General features: G+C 43.2%; 1 protein-coding gene across 1 annotated transcript in view; it reads left to right on the top strand.

Annotated features, from left to right (window-relative positions):
* The window catches only part of MX1 (MX dynamin-like GTPase 1), a gene marked incomplete at its 5' end in the record, with an annotated part of 16,757 nt that extends 752 nt beyond the window's left edge, over positions 1 to 16,005 (top strand). Inside the window, 12 exons of the mRNA XM_010142121.1 lie at positions 103 to 295; positions 1,209 to 1,346; positions 2,633 to 2,787; positions 4,421 to 4,559; positions 5,038 to 5,236; positions 5,996 to 6,074; positions 7,039 to 7,161; positions 7,966 to 8,107; positions 10,338 to 10,496; positions 11,414 to 11,490; positions 13,005 to 13,253; positions 15,772 to 16,005. Coding sequence (XP_010140423.1) covers positions 103 to 295; positions 1,209 to 1,346; positions 2,633 to 2,787; positions 4,421 to 4,559; positions 5,038 to 5,236; positions 5,996 to 6,074; positions 7,039 to 7,161; positions 7,966 to 8,107; positions 10,338 to 10,496; positions 11,414 to 11,490; positions 13,005 to 13,253; positions 15,772 to 16,005 — 1,887 coding nt within the window. The remainder of the gene's footprint in view (positions 1 to 102; positions 296 to 1,208; positions 1,347 to 2,632; positions 2,788 to 4,420; positions 4,560 to 5,037; positions 5,237 to 5,995; positions 6,075 to 7,038; positions 7,162 to 7,965; positions 8,108 to 10,337; positions 10,497 to 11,413; positions 11,491 to 13,004; positions 13,254 to 15,771) is intronic.
* Positions 16,006 to 17,462: the final 1,457 nt, after the last annotated feature.

Raw genomic sequence — 17,462 nt, 5'->3', positions numbered from 1 at the left:
GTGTGAGATGTGAGGGAGAGCGGTTATATGGGTGGGGGGGGGGGGGGGGAAACAACTTATTATAAAATTATGGGAAATTCATTGTCAGTTTAACTCTAATAGGCAGCAGAACATACCTTGTACCACCAATATGAGGAAAAGGTCCGACCCTGCATTGATGTCATCGACAGCCTAAGAGCTATTGGAATAGAAAAAGACCTGGCTTTGCCATCAATCGCGGTGATTGGAGACCAGAGCTCTGGGAAAAGCTCTGTCCTAGAAGCTCTGTCTGGTATTGCCCTTCCTAGGGGCAGCGGTAAGAACTAACCTCAGTTTTTCTGCTCAGGTTCACTTTGATGAGGCGAAGGAGTATTTTTTTCTTTCTTTCTTTCTGGTCTAGTATTGGTTAACTCCATGACTGAACCAATATCTAAATTGTGAGACTCCAGAGGCCTTCTCAGCTCTCCTTTCCAGAAAAAGAAATGGATGTGCAGGTGGGGCACTGCGGGTTAACTCCAACGAGGCACGTGTTCTGGGCGGTCAAGGGATCAGAGTAAAGAGAATATAGCGTAGCATACTTGCTCCAATCTGTGGGCAGACTGAAAGGTACTATCAGCTGACTCTGCATTTCCTAGCAAAGAGTCGTGCAGCCAAGTATCAGTTTCACATGGAAGACTAGTTTTGAAATGTGCTTTTGGGGTTGCTTTCGTTTTTTCTAAAAATATTTTCTTACAGATACCTTTTTTTGGCAAAAAATGTACAGAGGTATTTACTTACAAACATGTGCCTTAGATATTATTCAAGTCAGAGAAAATTGTTGAAAGACTTTGCGGCTCCAGAGCGTTCTCTTTCCTGCTCCGTGTGTGTGTATCCACACGCTCAGAAGTGCTGCAAGTTCTGTATGGACTAACGATACCATCTAGTTTTTCAGGCTGGACTTGAGGAAAAGGTTTTCATAGGATGTAGGTGCAGCACTGAAACAGATCACCTAGAGAGGTGAAAATCTCTGTCCTTGGAGGTTTGCAAGACAACACGTGGCTGGATGGAGCCGTGGCTGGCCTCACCTAGCGACAGTCCTACTCTGAGCAGGAAGTCGGGCAAGAGCCCTTTGGCAATGTCTCTTGGAACATTTTCGTGTCTGTGCAAAGTAGTGTACACCAGACAGTCCACGGCTGCTTGTCATGCGTAACAACTGCTGAGAGTTTCCTCTCTCCTTGGAACTGCTGCAGGTATTGTTACTCGATGTCCCCTGGAACTTAAACTGAAAAGAATACCTGCCACCCAGGCATGGAAAGGGAAAATTTGTTTCCGCAATATCAGCAAAGAGCTCCAGAATGCCTCCGAGGTGGAAAAAGCAGTAAGAGAAGGTGAGTAATAACATATTCCCCTGTGGCTTGTCTTGTTCAATCTCCTGCGAATCCTTCCTCCGCTTTGCTTAGGATGAGCAGAACTCCCCAGACTAACACAGTGATCGTAGCCGTGAGTAACACCAAGAGCTGCGTTCAGGGCAGAAGCAGGTGGAGTAGCACGATATAACTCTGTCAAGAGATTTGTGCTACTTACTGCTGCAGTAGTGAAGATGACCCATGGTGCCCAATAAAAGCTCAGACTGTTTCCTCAGCTGGATGCTATCTGCCTGGTGTGGGAAGGTTATCTGTCAAATCGTAAACATGCAAAGCCTTAAATGGTTCCGGCCATCAGCTCAAAAGCTCAGAGAACACTCGAGATGTCTGTGGTTGGAAATCCTATGGTTCTGAAGAAAATTGCAAGAAGTGGAGGGCCTATAGAGCTTCTGTCAGCTCGTGTGACCACAGCCTCTGTCACTGCCCTTCCCGTGTCACACCTTCAATTTTATAGTATTTCATGCTGTGTGAGGAAACATTTCTCTTACCCAAGGGACAGTAAGAACTTGCCCTAAATGTGAAAGTTGGATTGCCCTTATTTCTTTGACCAGAACACATCTGCAACATTGGTATTTGTCCTAATTTTATTTCATTAGCTTTTCGATACATTATTTGGATATTTTCTATATATCCTTCGGATATTTTCAATATTTCCTTCCACTTCCCTGTGCAAGACAAGAGGTATGAATTGATCAAGCTAATTACAGAGCTGAAAATCTCTCATGAGAATGACTGTGGGGTTTCCTTGCTTCTCAGTGCTGTTCACAGTTCAAACATCATTGCCTTGTAAGGCCTGGGACAAATTACTTTCTCTCTCAGCTTCTCTATCAGCATGTGAAGAATATAGAATAACACCTATTTATCTTTCAAGTCAGCCAAGAATTACTTAATGCCTACAAAGTGTCTTGACGTTAAGGAAGCATTTCTACAACTGACCAGTATTTTATTCGATCACCTTCATTGTGGTTTATTTATGTGTATTTTTCCTGCACATATGAGAGTTCACAAGTATACGCTGTGTAAAATATTGCAGTTCACATTCCAAAAGGACTCCACGTGTCCACAAATTGCATAATACTTACCTTAGATTTTTGCATGAATGGATTTACATGCATGGTTGGATCTGAAAACAGCCAATGCTAAAAGAGCCTTGGGTGGTAGTAGCTTTTTTTCAAAGTCATTGTGTTCAGCTTCGATTTGATGTATTTTTTGAAGCTCTTGTTCATTGTCTTGCTCTTTTCTCCTCACAGCCCAAGATGTCGTGGCTGGTCCTAGAGGTGCCATTAGTGAAGAACTAATTTCCCTAGAAGTCTGGTCCCCACATGTCCCAGATCTGACGCTAATTGATCTTCCTGGAATTGCCAGAGTGGCTGTGGGCGATCAGCCAGAAGACATTGGGCAACAGGTAAAACTCAGGCTCATATGCCAACCCGTGTACAGGGTCACTTCTGTAACCGACCTCATACGCGAGCTTTTGCTGTAGGACAATGGAGTTATTATGCTGGGCTTCTGAGCCAGAAACAGAGCTACTCTAACAAACAGGCCTATTGTCCAGACAAGGGATTGCCAACAGAAACAGGATCTGCTGTCTCGTGCAGGAGCAAACTGCCCACACTAGCCAAGAAGGAGACACCTCAGGTGCCTCGACACAGCCCACCCGTGGCAGCACAGAATAACCCGGCCATACGGACCCGGAACACAGTGCTGGCCCCATGTGCCTTGGCTAGACCGCAGTCTGGAAGATAGATACCAAATACGATAGATTCCCAAAGTGAATTGTCTCTTACCGGCTCTGTGGATGTATTTGGCAAAGATTAACAGATGGGAGTTCTTGTGAGCCATTCTGGAGCAAGGCAGGTTCATTGCTCTGTCATCCCTCCCTTACACCAGAATCAGACCCGTCCTGATCAATCCCTTCAGGAGCTCAGATCCCTTAAGGGATCCCTGCAGACCCTTTCTGAAGTAAATAGAGTATGTGTTAAAGTGGCGGGGGGGTCCGCTCTTCCTCCACCTGCTCTTCCTCCTTCCTGCTTTTAGAACAAATGCAGGTAAAACTGTAGTTGGACAAGGCCAACTCTGAGGGTCATGCGCGGGACCTAGGTGTATTGTTTCTCCTAAAATGCTTTTAAATAGGAAATAATAGTAGCCCAAACTAAACTAGACATACAAACAAAAATGAGACAAGATTGGATTGTCTGGGCTTTATTGTCTGAGAGAACAATATCAGATTTCTATTGTATTCAGAAGAAAGCAGCGGGTGTGACATGATCTACACATTTCCACTGTCCCAGTTGCCTGCGTGCTTCAGAGATGGAGGCTATAGCATTGCAGCATGTCAGAAAATGGGAGGGATGGGAAGTAGAAAAGATAGGCATCTTTATCAAAACTCAGAGAAAAAAAAAAGAGTTAACTTACTTCAGTAATAAGCATGATAGAGCTGCGTAAACATTTTGCAATACAAGACAAAGTATGAGAAACTCTTCTAGTTTGGCACTGTAGCAACAACACCAACTAGATGTCATAGGCAACAGTTTTGTGGGGATTTGGGGTTTTTTGGTTGTTTTTTTTTTCCCAAGTACTCCGCTGAAATGTAAGATCAAGACGTTTGCTCTCCATTCAGAGATAAAAATTTGCAGTTTATCAGCATAATCTAGCTTGCTTGCTTCCCATAACTGCGTACCTACAGACGAGAACTTGGGTTTCTTACATGTGATGATTTATGAAGTATCTATCTTTAATATTTCCGTAATGAAAGATTATATGCATGAGAGGTTGAACTTTGCAGAGCTTTCAGGACAGGCATAACAACCGTCTGGTCTCATTCATGCTAGATTAATGTTTGGATTAATCTTGACATAGGAAAAGAGGCTGCATTCTTCTGCTGACCCATTCTCACTCCATCCTTTCGCACGTAATACTGTCCTCAGTACACGACATTTAATGTCATCAGACAGTGGCTCATACTGCTAGAAATGATCACACCCTCCAGGCAAGCACCTGATTTCTCTGAACTTCGTTACTGCTGTATTGCATTGCAGATCAAAGCGCTACTGAAAAAAATTATTGGCCGCAAAGAGACAATCAATTTGGTAGTGGTGCCATGTAATGTGGATATTGCAACAACAGAAGCACTGAAAATGGCTCAAGAGGTGGACCCCGGTGGAGAAAGAACACTAGGTGAGGGAATTTTTAAGCTACAAGTGGAAGAGAAGTGAAAATCTTTTTTTCCATGAAGATCTGATGTTCTGTACTCCACACCAGATCTGTGAAATTAGCTACTAGAAGAAGAAGAAAAAAAAAAAAAAAAGAAAACAGTCTAAATAAACTATTTATAAAGTATCTCTAAGAATCTCTCAATTTTGAGTCTTGCTGGCATTTCTGTTATAAGTAATTAGAAATTGAAAATCTCAGAGTTAATGGCAGAAAAGCTTTGCTGCTGCCTGTTAAAAAAGGTTTGCAAGGCAAAAGGCATGGTGAGAGACTAACTCTAAAGCAAGTTTTACAGTGCAAAGTCCAGGCGCTGAGAGCTTTCTAGGAGAAAACAAAGAGCAGTTGGTTTATGACTTTGTTGTTTATAACTAGTTGTTTTTCTACTGCGCGTCTCTCACCTTTAACTTCGGTGCTTGACTAACTTTTTCTTTGGGTGACTTCACAGGGATCCTCACAAAACCCGACCTGGTGGACAGAGGAACTGAAGAGTGTGTCGTTAACATCATACGAAACCTGGTCATCCCCCTCAAAAAAGGCTACATGATCGTGAAGTGTCGTGGGCAGCAGGACATCCACAACAAACTGGCCTTGTCTGCTGCAATCCAGCAGGAGAGGATATTCTTCAAGACTCACAAACATTTCAGGTACTTCTCACAGAAAGGACCTAAGCAAAAATATATTAAAGTCACTTGGAAGCTTCCTGTTGACTTGCTGAGATTTAAATTAGAGTTACAAAGAGAGATTAATTATACTCACCATTTCTCATTGCCATGCATTCCAGTTAGCCAGAAGAATTTTGCATAGCAAATAAACTTTTAAAATATGTTTTGGATGCAAGTTCAAAATGTATCTCTCCTTAACCCTGGGAGAAGTGCAGTGAACTTCAGAAGTTCAGAATAGTCCCAAAGAATTCAAATTAAGCGTCTGAGCACTTCAAGTCAAGCACCGAACTATTTCTATTCACTGGAAAACAGGGTGAAACGGAGCATGAGAAAGGACACTGCCTGTGCTGAGGGGACAGAGGTTCCCAGATGACTCAGCAGCACATCAGTCATGAAATGGAGAATGGCAGGTGCAAAGGATTTTGAATCGGTGTACTTCGCGCATGCAGAAAGAGTACAGCAGCACGTTAATCTGCTGTTAGAATTTACCGGTTTCAGATTCTTCTGTTGCCCTTTGCTTAGCCAGTATCGGTAGCTGTCAAACAACTCTTGGGTAAAAGCCACGGTGCCAGCAAGTCCTGGGCTGCTGCGCACCTACTAGTGCACTAACGCTCCACAGAGGGCCCTTTCTGCACTCAATTTGTGTAGCAGAACGAGTGAAAACACAGCAGAGCATCAGTGCTGCCTCCTTGACCTGCACATGCAATCTTGCCAAAAACACATTTTCCTCTTTTTTTGCAGCATCCTTATGGAAGAAGGAAGGGCTACTATCCCTCATCTGGCAGAGAAGCTCACAGATGAACTTGTGAAACATATTACTGTAAGTAACGGAGGTGCCACGCTAAGCTGTCACTTCCTATCTACAAACCCTTCAACCTTGGATTGCAATTGATCACAGTTGGATTGCACTTTATATGCCTAGATAGTACTTAATTATCCTTTGATCTGACAATCTGAGAACAAATTGAGCTGAGAGTTAGGCGAAAAGAAACTCGTGCTCCGTCCTCAGATTGGCCTTTAAGCTGAAAATGGACGATAGGCAAATCATTGCAGCCTCTAATGGCTCATAACTCCTTGACGTTTCAATAGCAGCCATGATATTTCTTCTTGTTTACAGAGAGTGTTGATTGGCTGAGTGACAAGCTACTGCTATGAGCTTACTAAAACACAATAATTTCTATTTAACTGAAAATGTCTTCAAAATCTCCAGTAAGATCTAATTGTCTTGTTGTATTACTATACTAATATCTGTATATTGGGGTTTGAATTTTATATGCATGTATCTTATTCCATTAAGGGAAAATGCTAAAAAGGGGATCTGTGAGTTCAGTCCCAAAGGACAAAAAAAATACGTATTTACGTAACCTTATATAAAATAAGCAACTAAACAGCTGTGTTCAGTCAGGTATTTATCAGGAATGGAGAGATGAGTACATTTGCTGCATCACCACCTCCCTGGCACAGCCCGTGAGGACAGCGTTTTTGGCTCCCTATAGGAGGAATGTTGCCCTAGACTGCAGACACACTACCTGTCTCACAGTATGGTTGAGCCTGGTATTTCAAGGAGATCCTAGCCCCCTGCCTTCTCTTAGTGAAGGCCATATTTGCACTTCCATGACATCCCACTATCACACGTGGGATGCAAGGACGGTGAGTTCTTGGCCTCCTAAGAGTATCAAAGATCATCTGCAAGCATCAGACATTCTTTGAGGGATTTTGTTTTCCTTCTAAAACCAGACGTGTTCAACCTACCTAAACATCATTCTTTACTGTCTACTCCCCAGAAAACTTTGCCAACACTAGAGAGCCAAATACGTGAGATGCTCCAAAAAACATTACAGGATCTTCAGAAGTACAGAAGAGGCTCACCCACAACAGAGTCTGAGAAGCTCTATTTCCTCACAGATGTAAGTATCAATATTGGTTTGGTCACGGAGCAGAGCAAGGAGGTAAATGTGGGAGTAAAAGAAACCTCCTAAAGTTAGCAAATTGTTGGCATGGGCCACCAGGAAGCTTGTGATATCTGTCACGGAAGTGTTTTGAGAGTAATATATACAGATCTCTGGCAGGAATACATCATACCTGCAAAAATAATGGACTACAGGAGCTCATGGCCCCTTCTAGCAATTTTTTTTTCCTGTGATTATGTGACAAGAGAACTAAACAACAGCTCCGTTGATAGGTCAAAATCAAGCATCTCAGAGAGGAAAAACTTAAAATCCTGCCTGCCTGATATTTTGGAATGTTTCCATTGTTTACAGCACTCATAAAATCTAATGCATTCCTCAGATCAAAATGTGGTTTGCAAGTCCAACCAAGTGTCTCAGCTCGGGGGGCTATGCCTCACAGTAAGCTTCCAGCAGGCCAGCAGAAGTGCTTACGAAGGCTCACCAGCCTTCAAAGACTTCATATGAGCTGGTCAATTAGAATTTAGTAAATGGTTCTAAGAGACCACAGGAAAAAGACACACACACACAAAAAAGTATCAAGTCTGTTCTCCTCTAGCTGTGCTGGTTTTAAAAAAAGAGAGAAAGAAACAAAACCCAGGACCTAGGAGCAGGAAAGATGGAAGGAAGGGGTGTAGGGGTGTTTTCCATGAACCATGATCCTGCTTTAACATCAAGTGACAGCAGATTTACTTAACGTATGAAAGTCAGCCTGAAAAAATTAAACTTTACGACATTGCTTGCTTGTTCTTTAATTCACTACAGCTGATCAAATTCTTTAATCGAGACATCTCTGAGACAACGAATGGAGAGGAGCAGTTGCTTGGAAATGAAGTCAGACTGTTTGCAAAAATCCGCAGAGAGTTTCAAACATGGGCAGTGATTCTCCAAGAGGGTGCTGCGAAGGGTAAGCACAGAACACCATCACTTGCCGCTAACCTGAGATCACATTCCCTGGCTTTTCAATCCAGACACAACATCATCTATGGGCTCTTTTCAAGAAGGTGTAAAACAAGAAGCTAGGAGCATTCATCTGTCGTAGTGTTGTTAGGCAAGGTAGGCTTTGGTCCTCGGAGACAAAGATCCCGCTTGCATTGACTGCTGTCATTATGGATCAGCAGATGTCTCTCTTCTCCCAGCAAAGCAGTAAAATCAAGACCTGTGGACCTTGGCACAGAACTGGTTGGTGTTTTTCTGAACCGTTCTTCTAAATAACAGCAACAAAACCAACACCAACACTAATAATAATCATATATTTCAACTATATAATAAATTTGTTATAATTCTTTCGATATTATTATTGGTATTATGATTAGAAGTGTTTCGGAATTTTAGTCTTTTTGTGTTCTTCTTTAGCTCTGGTGAACAGTGTGAAGAAAACGGTTCTGATTCTGAACTAACAACAACCTTGTAAAGAGTAGTTCTTTCTGTGCATCACCTACCTTGCTAATTGTTTAACCGAACTCACTTCCAAACGGAGGCATAGGATGATACTTGCAGACTGAACTCTGCTGTACATTCAACATTTTGTGCAGCATCTTCTTCACATCTTTGAGACCCCAACATTTTGCTCTTAGAGATGAAATAGCACCAGCTGCCAGCCAAGCAGTAGCTCTTGAAACAAGTTCTTTTAGTCTTTGATGCACATCTGCGTCAACATCACTAGCGACTCTAAAATGATACAAATAAGTACAAATAGGCTGCAAAGTGCTGTCAGCCAGGGACAAATATATGATATATATGCATATATGTGAAGAAAGACAGACACTGGCATATGTCACGTGCCGTCCATAAAGTATCAAGCCAATCAACATGATTTTATGGGGAGAAATAAAAGAGTAAGACAATGAAGGCATGAAGACCTAGATGTAAAAGTGGCAAGGACTAGCAGAAGCACTAGCGGAAGGATGCAGCTTCTTCACGGGACAAAGAGCAACTGAGTTGCAGAGATACGCAAGGCAGCACAAGGCAGCTGAACCACCGTGGGGAACCATCTGGGTACTTTCCGATTATCCCCATTGACGTAAACTAATGCACTGGACCTCACAATAGGGCAGAGCAGCAGCACACAGCAGTTTTCTAGCAGCACAGCTCTTGCCGACAGTATGCTACCCCGAAATCATGTGTACATAAGCTCAGCTGAAGTATTTACGTGTGCAGCAGAGTAAGTTCTCTTACACAGCTTAAAAACTAGATGAATACGTAGCGACCCCTTCCTCGATGAAAAGCGTCATTGTCAGCCACTTCTAGGATTTCTGGAGATAGATACATTACTGCAGGTCAAATGAATCTGTTTAACTGCGGCTTTCTTATGATGAGTTAAAACATTAAAAACAGCAGATGCTTTGGATGCTTGAAGTCTTGAACTTTCTGTTGCAACGCCGGTAGATGTTCTTTGGTCGTGTTACAGCTTTGTACTACCTTAACTGTACAGGTACATTTTCAGACTCTGAACCAGATACTCCACATCTCCTTCTGTCTTTTCCTTTTCCTTTTTCCTCCCCCTTCTTTTTTTTTTTTGTTTTTCATTATTATCCAACCATGGACTGATACCTCTGAATGTTAGAATTGAATGCATTCATGGCTTGGCTTCTACTTGCACATGATTCACAAATTTGACCCCAAAACAGAGCAATATCAAAATCTTTCAAAACACTTAGAAGCACATATTTGCCTGAATATGTAAACTAATTCAAAGGGATATACCTCATTTAAGATGGAAAACTGGCATAATGTCAAAGAAATATTGACTGTGATATCTTGCATAAAAGTAGCTGGTCAACAGTAGATTCCCTGGAACGAGACTGTTTAGTGAGTTTTGGGTTTTGTTTTGTTCTGGGTTTTTTAAAACTCGGAAGTGACTGGTAATGGAGCTTCTGTGAGGGTAGCAATTCCAAGAAGAACCAGTATTTTTGAGCCCCTTCAATTAAATGTTGATCTAGTATGCGAGGTGGCTTATTCACTGCGCCATAATGGGTTGGAGCTCAGTTCTGTAGCAACAGTGTTGCTTGAAAGATCATCTCAGTATTTGTTCTTCTCAAGAGCATTTCAAAGAGGGGAAATACACTTCCTTCTTATAGCTGAAATTTATAAATTGAGTTATTTAGTTGTAAAACAATGTTATTTTAATATTACAGTTCAAAAAACCGTACCAAATAAAGTGTGGAAATATCAAGACCAGTATCGTGGACGGGAGCTCCCAGCCTTTTCCAACTACAAAACATTTGAGGACATTATAAAAGAACAAATCCAAGAACTGGAGGAGCCGGCCATTGAAATACTGAACAACGTGATCGGTATGTCTCGCAGGCCACGTGAGGCTGTCGCCAGGGAGACATTAGCGTGCCTGATGATTCTTTTTCCTGGATAAGCCGACATCCTCACTGCTAGAGTAAGAGCTCCAGCCAGGGTACTTCAGAGAGGGGAAGTGAATCTGACTGAGCCTGGGGGCTCGCTTCTTATCTAGAGCCTCCAGCCTCTACAGGTGGTGTCCAGCATTTGTTAATACTTTTCCCAGTGGCTGGGGGAAGGGAGTTAGAAAGTAATTACAATAAATAACACAGTAAAGGAATAGTGTAGTAGAAGTATCTGCTGCTAGTCAAGTGGCTTGGTTTTCCCAAGCCTGGGGAGTGGCATTCGCAAACCTGAGCTGGGAATCCAACCTCTTGGCCAATTCTTTGCACGATGTTGAACGTATTATATGGTGACTGCTGGGGCTGGAGGAAAGGGTACCTAGTTCATCCAGTAAAAAGCACACAAGGAAGAAGTATGTCATGATCCTATCTCTCCTATGTTTGCCTCAGAAGGCAGCTACGGCATCTGTGCCAGACCCAGTGCTCTGCACTACATGCACCAGTCCCTCTTTCTGGGGAGGCCAGTCTTGGGGTGAGATGTTGGTGTGATGTGCTTTCATTGCCAAGTGATGGCACATATGGTCAGACACATCTGTAAACAGAGAAATCGCTTTATCAAAGAAACGTCAGCGAGATTCAGACTCTCAGGTGGTAAGCGCTTACAGGAGCTCTTTAATGGCTCACATTCTTGGACCTAGAAATCTAAATTCCTACTTGTTTGTGTTGGTCACAAAGGCATAGCACATCAGTACAGCTGCTTGCTATTTCTGGACGCATACAGAAAATTAGTAGTTTTCCCAAGTCTCATAGCTTACAACCCTTCCTTGCTTACCTGACTTGTCTGTCCGTTCTTCCCTTAGGACTGGTTGAAGATAAATTTATGGAACTCACTAATAAGCATTTTGCTAGTTTTCACAATCTAAACAGAGCTGCTAAGGTGAGACACTCCATCATCATTATGGCTTGGCTTCGCGAACGACACTACCTATTACCTAAGATAAGACAAGAGCAAGACAGAGTGGTATTTGTAAATACAGCCACGCTCACAGTACCTATCCCATTGCATCACCCTTAGCAACTGTGGAAGTTCTTGCAGGCTTACAGTCTTTATAAAAAGAGGAAGAGCTTGAAAATAGCATGTTTCTGATGGCACTAATGAAAGTGCGTTTTGCCTTTCAGTACAACTTTGACAAGATCTAAAACATATAGTCCTCATTCATTCCGGTCACATTCTTCATGCATACAACACAATGCAAAGAAAACCTGGCATGGCTGCCTGAAAGAGTTTATAATTAATTTCAAATTTAAGTCCTGCAATAATCTGTCAGTGTGTATGTAGCCTCAGACAGTTAAACAGTGCTTTTCTCTCTCTGAAAGACAAGCCATGGTGTTAGCCAGCGCAGGAACTTCATCTTTGATGAAAAGGAGAAGCAGCAGACAAGCCAAAAACCTTTCAGCTAGGAGAGAGACTACGCCCAGTCTGGGGGATGGCGTGTTTTGGGGTGGAGCTGAATGATACGGGTGTCGTTGAAGGCCTTTTCTCAGGAAGAGCTTTGAGAAAGAGATGAGAAGCAATGCTGGACAGCCAGGAAGCTGAGTCCACTCCCAGTGTGCTGCTTAAAAAGGAAACTCAAAGGCAAGTGTGAGTGAAATAGATGATTTGCTATTTGACTTGCATGGCCAAACCCTACTGGCCCCCCAGGCCAACCAGAGAGCAAGCAAATAAGCTATTTCCACCAAACACAGAGATGTTTAGCGAGGGCCTTCAGGCATAACAGAGTAAGAGGAATGAAGAGGAAGTAAGTTCTGGTAGACAGTGAAGATAAGAAAAAAGATGGGATGCTTTCTAAGGGATTCTAGGAAAGCATTGTAAGGGAATTTGAGAATGACAATGGGAACTTTGCTGCCCCCACAGACTTTTAGGTGGAAGTATCAAAAAGGCCAGAAGACATCAGGCTGCTACAGTAAAAGTGCCAGTCAGTAAGGAGGGGTTAGACAGGGTTGGGTTGCTGGCAACACAGTGGAGACTGTGGCTTTTGAGGAGGGCAGGAGGGGCAATGCCGTTCACATCAGTGCCTGCTGTCTCTGCCTACTACAAGAGTGAGATACAAAGCAACAGCATGTAAAAAAACAAGGACGGGCTTATTGCTGCTTGTTTCCATCAACCTTGTGTCCATCAACCAAGCTTCACCGTCCAAGGTTTTGACTGATCCCACTCATATTAAAGGAGGGGACAAAACTGCCACATTTTCCCACTTGTTCACAACAGAGGAAACAGAATCTGAAGTATTTACTCCATGTTCCCAGGAGCTGGTGTGGGATTAGACAGTGCTGCAGCAAGGACTGTTGAATACCGTGCCCACTTTGACAGTCCATGAGGACACTGCTACACACTGGCACCCTTGCAGAGGAAACAAATGGCTGACAGTTTGTTTTTCTTTTCTTTCCTAGACCAGAATTACAGACATCAGAGAGAAACAAGCAGTGGAGGCTGAAAGACAGATCCGGACCCAGTTTAAAATGGAGAGAATTGTGTACTGCCAGGATTACCTTTACTGTAATGATTTAAAAGCTCTTAAGGCAGAAGACACTAACATTAACATCGCTGGCAATAGGAAAGGGTTGCAGGTTGGATCTGTTTCAAATCAAGAGTCGTCCCTTGTCCAGGAAATGATTTATCACACGAAGGCCTATTTCAATGTGAGTTTACAGACAGGAATTCTTCTGTACCCTGAATGCTACAGCACATACCCCTCATCCAGATCTCGCTGCAATACTGCTCGTGCAGTCTCGCTGCAAGTCTTCCGTGCAATACCACTGCTGTGCAGGGGATAGTAGCCAGAGGGTATAAGTATCTCGTCCAGGTACACACACATCTCCTGTACAAACTAATCAGAACTTCTGACCACTGATCATAGTGCCAGGACAAAGCTGGTCTGACAGGCTGTATAAGCACAGTTGTTGGAGAGAAGTAGTTGCACACCGTGGGATACGGTGATTAGAAAAGCCTGCAGGTTGTTAAAATGACAGCTGGTTCCTAAACTACTTGTTAGCTACCCCCCAGCCTGGCACAGCTCTGTGATGCGGCTGCCCCTCACTCGGGGAATATGCCATCAGCAAGTGAGTCCGCTTGTCATTCTCCTCCAGGCTTTCTCAGAGAAGGAGGTGACTCCCAGTGGCCGACACAGCCCCACACCAGCACAATGCCCTCTTGCTGGTTTTCCTATAGGCACGAGTGTTGAGGGGAGGAAAAGACAGTTACTTACCAGCATGGAGAAGAAGATAGGGTGGGGAAGGGTCCTTGGCCTTGTAACCAGAAGTTAGTGATACTCAGTTGATGGCAAGCCTGCCTCTCCAGCAAAGGGAGCGAGTCCGAGGACTGCTTTCCCCGCTGCAAGTTCACCTCATGGTTTTCAAATAACACTAGTTTCCACAAGCTTAACAACATTGTGTACAGCGCTTCAGCATTCAGCACAGCGTCTGAGAGCTCAGGTCAGACTCAAGACTGTCTGCATGGTCCTGCTGCCAGTTAGTGGCTTGCAGTCAGGTCCTAAATTGATGTGGCAGGAGGAGCAATAATAAAACGTTAAGCTAAAATGGATTCAGCTATCTGTAGAAATCAGAGTGCATAACTGTATTGCAAATAGCTCCACAGAAGTTGTCTCTGAGGACAAATGGGATGTTTTTTCAAAGGAACATGTTAAAGAAAGACAGCAAAAAGAACATGCAGTATCAGGATTTGCTTTTGATCTTTGTTTCGTAAAACACCCTCAGAAAGCAACAAATCCACTATTAATAATGCAGTAAGGTAGGTAGCAACTCACCTTGAATTTCAATAGCAAGGTTTTGACAAATTCCTGGAATTAAATGTTCAGGCTGCTTAGGCTGATGGGAAGAAAACCATCAGCTTTCAGAGAACAAGAGACAAAAGGCGAACTGCATAAACTCTTCCCTCCTGCCTTGCTATACTCTCTACTACAATACAAATGTCTTAGATGCTAGTCACATCATTTTGTAAACGCCCTAAGCACCATTTTCAACAATAACAAGTGCCAGGGCGTCATCATCTCCATGGAACTTATGCACGGCCAAATACACTTTGAATGAGATGGCAACTATTAAGTGTCCACGGCCTTTGAAAATGGCTTGCATGAATCTGTGTCGCTTACAGCAGGACTGTCAAGATTCTGGGTAAAGTTTGGCTCCAGAAAAACACCTGTACTTGAGGTACCTAGCCACAGTCAGTAGTACCTAGAGAAGCTGAAGGCTCAGTAAGTACTTTAACCGACTCGCCTGAATTACTTGCTATTGGCTAGATCTCTGCACTCTATGAAGAAAAACAGAACATCTAGTGTTAGGTATTTTTCAGCCTGAGCTCAACCCCATTCTCGAACACAAAAGATTTGCAGCCACTGAGCTCCACAGGTATCTAGAGCCAGTAACACCTGAAACTTCTCTGGAGATGGGCTGCCTAAACCATATAGGACCTACAAATCAAATGTGCCTCTACCTGGTCTTCCCACTGCCATTTTCAAGTCGGCTGCTGCAAAAAGAAAGGAAGACAGCACCTCTCTCAACTGCAGCCAGTCAGTCAGCCTTAAGTGCTCACCTGGCACCAGGAGGGACGGAGGCAGCTTTCTCCCAGCATTGGAGAGGTTTTAAACCTCCCGTCGCCCAAAAGCACCAGCTAAACACCCAAGCCCTGCAGATGTCTCCCACCAGGAAAGGGCCCCACAAGCTCTTCTAGGTCAATCTGTTTCAATTCACGTAAAAAAACTAGACCAGACAGTTCGTCAGGTTAAGCAGAAAATTCTTTCACTGAGGTATCGATAGATGTCATGCAGGCACAGTCTAGTCGCTATTGCTGAAGACATTTTCCCTTAAGGCTAAAGCTTACTCCAAAGTTGTCTTACACTTAGAAGGACAACCATGTTAAAAATACTGTATAAATACAGGAAATTACCACCTTTTGGAAAAAATCCCTATTTGATCTCCTGTACCGTAATAGATTGGTAGTGTTCAGAGAAGACAGGTTTGATGCCAGAAATTGTTCACAAGTGCTATTTGTCAGGCATGTCTTCGTATAACTCTTCACAACAGTAGCTGGCAGAACTAAGCAGAGTGCTGTCACTTCTTACCAAGGTTACCTATAGCCCCTTCCTTTTTTTAGTTCTTTTTGGGAAACAGGTCTTTTGCCTTTTTTCCCCCCTTCTCGCAGGGAGCAAGTAATCGCCTCACCAATCAGATACCTCTGATCATCCTGTCCTCCACCTTTCATGACTTCGGGGATAACTTACAGACCGCAATGTTGCATCTTTTGCAAGAAAGAGACAAGGTAAACTACCTCCTTCAGGAGGACAGCGAAGCTGCTACACATCGGAACCATCTCAGTCAACGAGTTAATCGTCTTGCCACAGCCTACCAGTACCTGAGAGACTTCACCACATCGTAGATTTCTTCATTTTTCAGAAGTATTGTTCTACTCTTGTTTTCTAGCATTATTGAAGAACTTTGTAAAATCCCCTAAAAATGTAATGTCAGCACAGACTTTTAACGCTCCATTTCACTCACTGGAGGAACTGCGATACCCCATTTTTAAACATTGGCTTTCTGAACTCTGTATAATCATTGAAATAATGATTAAAAAGCTGAAGCTCTGAGGGCTGTGTTTTGTTGTGGGTTTTTTTAAATGAGGATGAGGGCTTTCAGCTGTGTACCTCACAAACTGTAGAACTCAATTACCTAACCAGCTCCATGAAGCTTACTGCACAACCCTAGCAACCCCCTGCTTCCCTTTGCTTTTGCCTCGCTGTCATTGTTGTCCTTCCTGCCATTAACTGAAAAAAGACTCTGCAAGGTGTCACCACTCCTAAGGCCCAGCCTACTAGGCAGAAAGGGTGCACACAACGGGCATGAAACAATTCCAGCCCAAAGAGAAAAGAAAGTTAACTTCATCTGATCAGTACACCCACAGGATACCTTTTGGCTCTATTGTTAGTTCTCTGATTAGTAGAGAAAGCCTAAGAGGCTCTTTCTTTTGGATGCCTAGAGCGGTGCCTGAAATTTTGGGACTGATGGGCAAGTCAAGAGATGGCAGGATTTGGATGTCCAAAGGGACACCAGGATGTTAAATGTTACAAGAGCGTCCCAGCACATGGCTTGCTGCCTCTCTCCTTCCCTTCCCAAGGTCAAGCAGAACCTTTCCAAAAGCTCTTTCATTTCATGGATGCCAGTGCAAAATGTAATATTGCATGCTGGATCCATGACATCTTTCCTATGGAGGGTTTATTTGAATGGACAAAGTTGTGCTTTGTGTAGCAAGAGTAATATGTGCATTCAGCTGGAAAAAAAAAAAAAAAACCCACGTTTGTACCAGTGTGCCATGTAGTAATTTCTGAGATGCTTACAACAGAAGCCTTCTCTTCAGGCTAGAAATAATAGAAGGTGTTTGATCCTCTTGACATGGAACTGCAGCAGCAGACGGCTGACTTCTGTGGCACAGCATCGACCCCAGTACAGCACACAGCTTTCTTAACCCTGTTTATCACTACAGCCAGTTTTCCACATTTCAGTATTCTGTTTTGCTACTACCGACTTGCAGTACCATCAGAAGCTGTTAAAAAGCTTGATACCATCATAATTTAAATTTTTTAATTTGTATTTTGAAAGTACTTTACATTCATTGACTACTTCATGGTATCCCAAACATGCACTTGATGCTCACATGCAATTGAAAACACCCTGTCTCACACCTAGAGAAGAGAGGCAGGCACACAGTGCTTCAGGCAGCATGAGATGTAATGACAAAATAGGGTGTGACTACCTTGAACCACTGCCTCTAGGCTAAACTTCCTTATTTAATTCAATTTCACAGGTCAGAGTGATTTCATCAGACCCAGCCAGTAAAGA

This window comes from Buceros rhinoceros, unplaced genomic scaffold, assembly GCF_000710305.1.
Source record: "Buceros rhinoceros silvestris isolate BGI_N320 unplaced genomic scaffold, ASM71030v1 scaffold19140, whole genome shotgun sequence".
Classification (NCBI taxonomy): Eukaryota; Metazoa; Chordata; class Aves; order Bucerotiformes; family Bucerotidae; genus Buceros; species Buceros rhinoceros.
Note: the sequence above shows the minus strand (reverse complement) of the source record. Positions and strands in the feature narration are given on the sequence as shown.